This window comes from Mytilus edulis, chromosome 14 (assembly GCF_963676685.1).
Source record: "Mytilus edulis chromosome 14, xbMytEdul2.2, whole genome shotgun sequence".
Classification (NCBI taxonomy): Eukaryota; Metazoa; Mollusca; class Bivalvia; order Mytilida; family Mytilidae; genus Mytilus; species Mytilus edulis.
In genome coordinates this window covers 27,241,950-27,252,760 of record NC_092357.1, presented here as the reverse complement: position 1 = coordinate 27,252,760, position 10,811 = coordinate 27,241,950, and the positions used below count along the sequence as shown (strand labels likewise).

General features: G+C 30.5%; 1 protein-coding gene across 1 annotated transcript; it reads left to right on the top strand.

Annotated features, from left to right (window-relative positions):
- The first annotated feature begins 3,233 nt into the window (after window positions 1–3,233).
- LOC139503234 (cardioacceleratory peptide receptor-like) lies at window positions 3,234–10,602 on the top strand. Its single transcript, XM_071292992.1, has 7 exons — window positions 3,234–3,331; window positions 5,053–5,185; window positions 5,580–5,902; window positions 6,814–6,949; window positions 8,412–8,498; window positions 9,180–10,236; window positions 10,514–10,602. Exons 1-6 carry the CDS (start codon window positions 3,257–3,259, stop codon window positions 9,419–9,421), a joined length of 996 nt encoding a protein of 331 aa, XP_071149093.1. The 5' UTR covers window positions 3,234–3,256; the 3' UTR covers window positions 9,422–10,236; window positions 10,514–10,602.
- Window positions 10,603–10,811: the final 209 nt, after the last annotated feature.

Genomic DNA, 10,811 nt, shown 5'->3' with positions numbered 1-10,811 from the left:
CATCTGAGCGAGTTCTCTTTGTAGGTTGTTTACTAATATCTTTATCTTTCTTAGCTGTTAATAAAGACTGAACAGTTTTAACTTGTTTCTGTTTATCTGCTGATTGACTTGAAAGTCTATTTGAATGGTTACTACCTCCAGGCATATTGCACACAATATAATTATATATGTCTATTGTAGATAAATCCAATCATTCAAGTTTACACAATAAAATCCTTGAAAATGTCTAATATTTCCTATTTTCTTGAAATATATCACACAAAAAGCATATCAATGGATGCATCACTTCAAAAACTACTTCTTGGCCATAAAATTAATCCATTTCAGACAATAAAACTGCTGAAAATATTGCAAAAATTGGGAGCTGACTTTTCACAGTGTTATCAGCTCAGCGGCCATCTTTGTTTATTTTTAATTTTTAAATCAGTTTGGATACTGGAAATATATTTGTCTGGTAAATTCAACAAAAAAATTTACCATTTTGCTTTTTTGGTCGAAGCACATATCAAACAAAAAATACATATTGATATTTCTGAACAATGTTTAATTTCACTGTTTTATATAACGCTATCGATTTATTTTAAATATTGTGAAAAGTACAGAATTGTATCAGGGAACTCGCTAATATCTTTTTGTAAACCAAATTTTTCAATTATAACATGTTGGTATCTTCAAATTGTTAGTTTTCATATGCATATCTTCTTGATAACTATTTTTACAGAAAACAGTTGTTTTAATTTACTTATGTTAGATAACAGGAGATTGTATAATCTGTTAATTATTTTCCATCAACAGTAAACTAATTATCGTTAATGTTGCAATGACTAAATATTTATCAGATTGAAACAGATTTGTTTTTATATTTTTTTCCAGGGTTTTGATATATCTCATGTGATTTCTATCACTGTTTGCCATTATGCCTATGTGTACAACATCATTTATCATGCGTCACATTGTTTTTGTTTTGTTTGGAATATATATAACGTTTTACTTCAAACAAGAGAATAAAACTGGCTTACTAAATGTATCAGCAGCGTTATGAGTTCAATCCTAATGCCATTGTTCATTTGATAATTGTTACAAGACTAATATACCTGTTTACCAAAAACGTTGGCAGTTTAAGTTGTTGCATTGTAGAACATAGTGCATCGAAGTAAAAAATGAATGACCAAAAATATCTTAACATTACTCCAAGCCTCATTAGATTTACCATTTATACAATGTGTGTGTCTACGTTTGTAATTGATTTCTATGTGAATCGTGTACTTAACAAATCGTCTTGCACTTACTATAGCCATTTCATTGCATATGATAGGTATTGGTTGTCCGTCAACTTTAAATAATGTTCAATCTGGATAACATATAGGGATATGTCACCGCATAATTATTTTTTAATTGAAAGATATAACCAGTGATTCAATCATAACACGTTTTCCTAAATTGTTGCTATTACTTTTAATAGATATCTGTTAAATATTTGCGACAAGGGTGCGATTAAATAGTGTAATGATGAAAACACACATATCACATCTATATATAAATTAATAGCATATGCAATGATTGCCGGTTGGACAACTTTCTAGCCACCAAAGATCAAATGACGTAGAAATTAACAATATAGGTTAACATATATAAACATTCACATATGTTGGTTAACAATAATCAACCGACAGTTTAATCAGTTCTGAAGAGTTGTGAAGAGTTTAAAGAAAACGAGTATTATGTGTTAAATACAGTTGACTATTTTGGAAAGGTTCTATTGATTATTGATTTTCCTCCTTTTTGAATTACTTATGATATCTTGTACACTAGATACAATCAATTAGGCTTAAGTATTCATGGATGTATCTGATACTTGTAGAACATCATCTAGATTGTATAACGGTGTTTTAATGTCATATTCTTACGCACTTTTTACAGATGAGAGCAGATATGTTCCACATGTCGTCACTACACACCCGTTCCGTTTTTAAGAATGTCACCTACCAAATAAGTGTAGTAGCCGGGTTTATACTAACATAGCAAAAAGACGAATGCCACATGTGTCGCAGGATTTGCTTATTCTTCCGGAACATCTGAGATCATCCCCAGTGTTCTATGTTTTGTTTTGTGTATTATTGTTTATCTGTTTGTCTTTTATAGTCATGACGTTGTAAATTTATATTCGATTTATGAGTTTAAATTTAACCCTGGTGTCTTTCAACCCGCTTTTTTTTTTATCTTATTACATCCATACTTATCTTACAATGTAGTAGTTAACGTTTTTGTCATATTAATTTTAAATTGGTCACAAGTACTCGTAATTAATCCCGGTATGTTTGTTATTAGAGTCTGTGTATCTATAACAGATATAAACCATTGTTAATCAAGTCCGAGTCGTATCAATTAACAGATTAAAAGGTGCAAATTAAATACCGATTTTATAAATAAGTTTACTAGGATTAGCATACCGAATCTGTCTGTTAATTCGTAATGGTAATCTTCGTATTTAATCAGTAACAAAGTAATACTGTTATATAACAGTGTTTGGTCTGAGCACATTTATTAAGAAAAAGTTCGTTTAAACGTTTATTTTTCTAGACAAATTGTAAACTGGATATTTTGAAAACATATAACTGCGTTTGCTATCCGTGTCGTTCTGTATAAACCTGGATTATTTCATCTTGTTGAATGTGTTTACAGATTTGTTGTATTTAACCTTTTCTGATTTCTTTTGTTCTTAACGTTTTTAGTAGTTTGTTTTGTTTTCTACGTGTTTTTAATTAAGCGTCGTGTATGAATTGTATAGTACTAATTAAGAATACCAGCATATTTGACAAGTTTCATGAGAGATACAATCCTCATTGATAAATTTTATAAATTAATAAAATGTATCGTTAGATTACTGAATTTTTATGACTAACAATCAATTTGTAATATCTTCTGGAAAACTACATCCAGGCTAATATATAAAATGAATTTCAAAAGTATAATCATTCTTTGGTAAATGCAAGTCAGCAGATACTAGTTCTGTGCAATGTGATAAAACTCTCATCTATACGTGTTTTCTTTGATACATATCTAAGGGTATCTTAAGTCTGTCCATATCAATGTCTTAAGCATGCAAATCTAAGGAATGTACAACAAAATTATACAAGGCATCATTAATGTCGGAATTCATGTAGTTTTTGTTGTAAGTACGTCGTTATACTGTGTCGTCATCATTAAAAAAAGCCCATTACATTACATTTTTTTTTTACAGAAAACAATTTACAGTATGGAATTTCATAACAATACAACGACACATAGTAATCACAGCAATGGAACGAGTTATACATCAGAGCATTATAAGGTAAGTTCAAACGAGCATAAATATCTTCCATCATTAACCATAAAAATTACCCGAAACTAAAAATAAACAAAACAAAATCTGCAAAAATAGCAAAATGGTTGAATCAAAAAGTTGACTCCTGCCAGGAGTTATTGCTTTTGAATTACAAATTTTATTATTATTATTAAACAGAATTCAAAGAGAGTCAAATGATCGAAATTGCCTATCGATTATTTATGACCGAATGTGTACTTACATGAGCAAAACGACGGGTGCTCCGTGTGAACCAGCATCTGCTAAATCTTTCAAGGTACACTATGTCTGTGGTGGGCTCCACATTGCTATGTATTAAGTTTTTTTTCCATGACTCTTGCATATTCTTGTGTGTACTTCCATCCTTTCCTTATTCATTAGCTATAAATCAAGGAGTAATTTACCATGCTTTACATAAAAAAATGCCCGTACCAAGTCAGAAATATGACAGTTGCTATCCATTACTTTTAATTTGTTTGAGTTTTTTATTAAGCCGTTCAATTACAGACCTTCTGTTTTGATTTTTTCCTCAGAATTCGGTATTTTTGTTTTTTTTACTTAAATTTGAGGACGACTTTGCTGCAACGAATTAATCGGTAAGCATTGTTGTATTACTATAAATAAAGAAAAACGATAAGATGTAAGAAAACACCTAATAAGTTGAAAACTGATACAGTAGAACTTAGACATTGAGTTGATGGAGATCTGTAAATTATCATATTTTTTTGGCGTTTTGGGATCTCCTTGTGATGTTAGCTTTCGACTTTTTTTATGATTTATGTATTCTGTTTTTAATATATATAAAAATATACCAATTAGTCGCTGCGGTAGAGGTCATTACACTGATGCAACTTAAAGAAACCATCAATCAATCAATCAAATAATTTGCCGTATACATTTGTCTGTGAGTTTATCTTGGTCACAAATATCACCCTAAACATGTTCAATAAATGTCGTTGAAAGAAAGGTAACTGATTTTCGTAATTCTAAGAGCTATCGATATCTTTTCCATTGCATTATAAACCGATTAACCCAGATACTGAGATTTGTTTTTTCTCAACCGATTCATTTATGACTATTGAACAACGGTAGATTACTGTTGCCTTTCGTTATATCAACATGGCATTGTCTAAATCGACCTTTCCCGTTGTATCTTCGATTTAATTTTACAGGCTTCACCAAAATATAGTGTTGATATCAATTATTCAAATTACTTACTAATACGTACAGTATGATAAAACGCAACCAATCAGAAGGTTAAATTAATCACTACGTATTTGCACATCAACATATAACAACATAAACTATAGTAAACTATAGCGTTTTGAAATCTTAATCTCACTCCTCTAAATTTAAAGAAGACTTATGTTTGTCTCTTCTCAAAGTTGTGCTATATGTCAGATCAAGCAGATTCAATATTGCGATTTCCGGCATCAAATCTGATCAACAGCTTTATTTTTTGTTTGGTTTGCATATTCCTGTTTTTATTTAACTATATGTTATCTGTATATGGTATTTAATACGAAACGTGTGATAACTTGAAATATGTGTAATGTATGTTAAACATATGCAATATATGTATTATCTATGAAATATGTGTATTTACTATGTTATATCTGTATTACCTACGTAATATGTGTATTACCTACGTAATATGTGTTTTAACTTTGAAATATTGCAATTAAATATTATACAATTTGGTTTTGTAGGTGATTTTAAAATGGATCTCATTTGTGATTTTCCTTGGAATTATATTATTCAATTCACTTGTTATCGTGTTGTTACTATATAGAAAAAAGAAGACGAGGATGGGATTTTTCGTTTCTAACCTTGCAATATCAGGTATTACTGTTATTTCGAACATCTTCGACGAGTGCGAAATTATTCAGACATAGAACAAATATATTTAACATTCAAGTGCTTTTTCTGTTACACCTAATAACTGGTTTTCCAAAATTATAAAAAACGGATCGATTTTCAAAAAGGAAGGATAAATAATAACAGAAAACCGAGATTTAAACCAAAAAAAAAAAAAAAAAAAAATGTTTAAGAAAATCAAAGATATGCAATTGAATTTTTTGAAAGAAAACTATTTCATGCCCCAAACATAAGTATATGGCATACCAATTTATAATTCTGATACCTTTGATAACTATTTTGTACCATTCGATTATTTATCAACCCTGCAAAGCAATTGCTATTTTTTTCTAATTGTAACCTTTTTTTGGTTTTGCAGATCTCTGTCTTGGACTCTTTTATGTTTTTCCAGAGTTAGTTTTCAACAAATTTGGAGTTCCCTGGAACAAATATGTCTGTTATATTGTGTACGCATTTTTATCACAGTGGGCAGTTTATGTGTCTATATATGCGATAGTTGTAATGTCTATAGATAGACTGTACGTTATTGTGAGACCTTTATCTGCAGCCTCTAAAGGACAAAAATATCGATTTGGTTTGGCATCGGTTGCATGGATAACTGGAGCGGTTCTTGCTGTACAGTACGCTGTTCACATCATATCGTGGAAGACAGTGTGTGTTCACATTATTCCATACATGGAGGTGAGTTTAATAGATCTGATGGGATTTGTGGTGCACTAACCATGCTAACTAATTTTGTGAGATTATTATATTGTGACTTTTGATTAGGCTGCTGCGTTGAAGTGGTTTTTTTTCACCAAAAATATTATCCAACATTTTAAACACTCCTTTTTGCAAATGATCAAAACTCCTTTTTGCAAATGATAAAAGCTACGTCTTGCAATTGATAAAATCTTAGCCTATCTTACCTTATGGATTTTTATTGAGATGTCGACGTTTTCAATAAACTCAATCTAGTTTTGTGCATTTATTTATGTACATCAGATTAAACGAGTAACCTCTGCATTTGTTTTGATTAAAGTACACTTTTAACATAATGTTAGCTATCCAGTATTTTCAAATCGGCAAAAAATATATTTTTGGGTGGGGGTGTTATAAAGAACTCTCTCTATAATATTCACTATAGAGACGAATGGTAAAATTACTGGAAATCAAAGTATGAACTGTGTTTATATAAAAATATTCGCATGTCGTCTTTCCTTTGGACATCAATATGATACATCTTATTGACTACTGCCAACAAGAAACGAAAAATACCTGAAGGACATCCAAACAAAGTCGAAAATATACTGAAACGTCATGGCTAAAAAAAGAAAAGCCAAACAGACAAATATAAGTACACACATCACAACATACAGTGTAGAACACCAAAAAATGAGTGTAACAAATCCAATCAATAACTTGGGTTGTTTTAATGTTGTCAATTTCTTAACGTCTTAACTTACATAAAAAATAAATCACAAATAATAATATGAAATAAACTGATTGTTTGATATATCACTAGATATAACCCTAACAGTTGGCGTGAAATTGATATACATACTAGTTCTAATTATGCGTATATTCAAATGGGGTCTTATCTTTCATTTCAGGCAATGATATATATTGATACTACAATTATTATAATTATTCCAGTAATAATCATCGTTATATGTTATACTGGTATAATAATCACAATACGTAGACGGGAAAAACGTGGATTCATTCCGGCAAACAGAAGCGATACAGGTAATAGTCTAAAAACATGATTTATTATCATAATTTGTAAAAATGTATATTTACTTTTCTTTAATATGGCTTACATTGAAAGAAAAGGAGTAATACTATTACAAGCAATTTTTTCGGTGCAAATTATTCATTTTTATACTATATCAATATAGGCAGTTTGAATTTTGATTGGAAAGTTATGTATTTCGAGTAATGGGTGTTCCAATTGTACGTATACATTTTCCTTGCTCTGTATAAAACCTGGCTTTTATAACTTTGAACCGAACATATAACCGATGTTAGAATGAACGAACAAAAATTATCAAGCCACCTTTCAGTTACCTGCTAAAACAAATTAAACACATGACTATCATACAAAATACACTTAATAAATCCGACAAATTGACTATCAGATTTTTATCATATTTATATTGAAAACTACTAGTACAGCTACTCGATAAAATGTGAAGCCTTTTTTCGCACGTTCATGGCGCTCCATGGACAATAAGCTTCATGTCGTGTCTTGCAGCTGTAAATTTGCAATATCAATATGCAGTCACCTTAATAACAGGTATTCATCATGTTTTTCTCTGCTAGAAGTTTTAGTAAGTACTCTTTTAGGGAAAGAAAAATAGCTTTAAGAGGAGTACCCTGATTTACCACATTAAAATGAAACTTTAAACACGGTGTTACTACATGAACATATTCAATCTAACAAAAAAGGGTTTTCGGGAAATTTTTAAATATAGAAATAAAAATTGCATGCAATTAACTCATCATAGATACCAGGACTAAATTTTGTAAATACGCCAGACGCACGTTTCGTCTACAAAAGACTCATCAGTGACGCTCGAATCCAAAAAAGTTAAAAAGGCCAAATAAAGTACGAAGTTGAAAGCATTGAGGACCAAAATTTCTAAAAGTTTTGCCAAATCCAGCTAAAATAATCTATGCCTGAGGTAGAAAAGCCTTAGTATTTCAAAAATTATAAATTTTGTTTACAGTTAATTTATAAATATAACCATATCAATGATAATTCATGTCAGCACAACAAGTGCTGAATACTGGGCTGGTGAAACCCTCGGGAAAATAAATCTCCATCAGCAGTGGCATCGACCCAGTGGTAGTAAATAAACTCATCATATATACTAGGATTAAATTTTGTATATACGCCAGACGCACGTTTCGTCTAAAAAGACTCACCAGTGACGCTCGAATCCAAAAAAGTAAAAAAGGCCAAATAAAGTACGAAGTTGAAAAGCATTGAGGACCAAAATTTCTAAAAGTTTTGCAAAATCCAGCTAAGGTAATCTATGCCTGAGGTAGCATTGTATGGTCTGAGGTCTCATCTTAATGTCATCTCGAAGGGCAAATACTTTATAATGTGTGCTAATATTTAAAGAGTTCCAATTACACAACTCGACTATGTAAACTAAATAAAAATGTAGGAGTTCAAGTTTCAGAAATATTTTTATTTTTACAGTTGCTACAGATGAAATAATTCCGAAGGATAGGGTTATTTCAAATGCAAAAATCAAGACTATAAAGCTACTCCTAGTTGTTGTGTGTGGTAAGTGAAACTTTCTATGATTCCTTGAATCACTCACAATTAAAATTGCTATTGATCTTATATCATATGCTTTAATTGTGGGTAAATAACATAAAAATTCATGGATGAATTGATTTTACGCAATAGCAAAGTATAATCATACTAAATGGTAAAGTCAAAAGTAAATGAAATATTAGATACACAGATGAACTATCTATTTACTGGCCCTTCGAATGGTTTAGATGCTGGATCATTTAAACAAAATTTGTGTTTAAAATCACTTGAATCAAATAACTGCAATAACAGTAACGGTGCCAACTTTCCTGCACCAGATGCCCATTTCGACAATACATGTCTCTTCAGTGATGCTCGTGGCCAAAATATTTGAAACCCAAAGCTTATATAAAAGATGAATGAAAAAAACTGATGAAAAGATTTTCTGCACAAATGAACTATTCCCGTCCACATAACACTGCACAAGTTACCAAAACAAGTAAGCGGTCAGCTGTGTTTAGTTCATTTGCTATCCGTAATTAGCAATTTTTTCTCGTATAAACTATTTGAAAATTTATCTGAAAAAGATTGCCTTACATTTTGAAATTTAATTCTTTTTACTTCAATTTCCTTTTAAAATTCTCTACAGGGACAACGACACCCTTTTTTAGAATCAAATTTCTTAAAGATTTTATTTTTCTATTTCAGTTTATATATTATGTTGGACGCCGATATTTGTAGATGCATATTTACAGTTTTATGCAGATATAAAAGCCGGATTTATATATAATGTATTGTATACATTTGCACCATTGAATAGTTTTGCAAATCCATTAGTGTTTTTGATATTTAATTTTAAGATGTTTCGATCAAAAAAGAAAAAGACGGATTCTCATTTAATTCACATGAATACAGTGAAAACGTCATTAAGTTCAAAACGTCATCATTAACGTGGAATACAGTGAAATCTTCACTACATCAAAACGTGATCTTTAGCATGGAGTACAGTGAAAACTTCATTAAGTTCAAAACTTCATCTTAAACCTGGATGCCAGTGATTCCTTCATTAGGCTCAAAACGTCATATTTAACGTGGAGTACATTAAAAACTTCACTAGGATCGAAACGTCATCTTTAAAAGTTATAATTAAGTGAAGTGTTCATTTAGCAATTAGGCAACAATAAAGGAAAGTGATTAACACGGAATAAAGTTCAAAACGTAATTATCAAAAGTTATATTTAAGTGAAGTGTCTATTTAGCAAATAAAGCACACATTCAACTTTAAAACAAAAGGTAATTAATACGAACAAAGTCTGAACATAATTTATTTTATTATTTGACTATACCAATGGATGAATAATACACATGAATAAACCCATTCAATTATATCGCTAATTGGCACTGTTATAGCGATAAAAAAGAAAAAAAAAAACAAATAGCAACGAATTACATGTCAGAATTACTGGACACATAATTACATAGATTTCACCTAACAACTGGAGGTGATCACATGTGTCTCCCAAGGATTAATATATCATAGATACCTGAAATCGGCATCAAATGAATAGCTGTTCTGAGCGTGCGACAAGATCTTGGAAGAAAATTAAATAAAAAGTGACATCGAAATGCACTGCAGATCGTGCAGTTATTTCACGAAATAATAATTGTAAGGTACATGTTGTATACACATGGGTAACAATTTTTTTAATCAATACTAAAACAACAACTAATTTGTAATCTTTCTATCTTTTTAACACCTTTTAAGGTGGTACCTAACACTACAGGGAGATAACTCTGTAAAGTCAGCTAAACGTTTTGATTACGTTGTGTTGTAAAGGGAATGTAAAGCTTCTCAATGATAAAAATTGGTGTTTGTCAAACTGCTATATAACCAGTGTAATTTTTCTGACAAAACGGTTGGTTCAAAATTTTTGAAATTTTTATATTTTTGTTAAAGGGTGAAAGTAAGTACTTTGACAAAATTTTATGAAAATTAAACGAGCCAAATTAATTTTAGTGAAATTGTTGGGTACCACCTTAAGGCGGAGTGAAACTAAGTTATTTCAATACTATATTGTTTTCCTTTTTATAGAAGATTTGTATTACCAATAAAAATGTTTAACGAATGATATATTGGAAAACGTATTTGCAATGATTATTTACAAGCCTGTCATCTTGATAAAGTAACTATTGAGATGCAACCACTTTTGAAAATACGACCAGCTTGTTCTTGCAAACGATTGTAGGCGAACAAACTTTTAAGTAATAAAGCAATCAAATGACCGTAAATTAATTAGAAGGCACAGAAGGTTTTAACGTCACTTGGTCCGAATTTAGGGT

What these genes read in the sequence shown, in the direction of transcription:
- LOC139503234 (XM_071292992.1), top strand. Translation starts at nt 3,257, where the DNA reads ATGGAATTTCATAACAATACAACGACACATAGTAATCACAGCAATGGA. An exon ending in TTCTAACCTTGCAATATCAG is followed by an intron (nt 5,186 to 5,579) that starts GTATTACTGTTA and finishes TTGGTTTTGCAG; the next exon opens with ATCTCTGTCTTGGACTCTTT. An exon ending in ACATTATTCCATACATGGAG is followed by an intron (nt 5,903 to 6,813) that starts GTGAGTTTAATA and finishes CTTTCATTTCAG; the next exon opens with GCAATGATATATATTGATAC.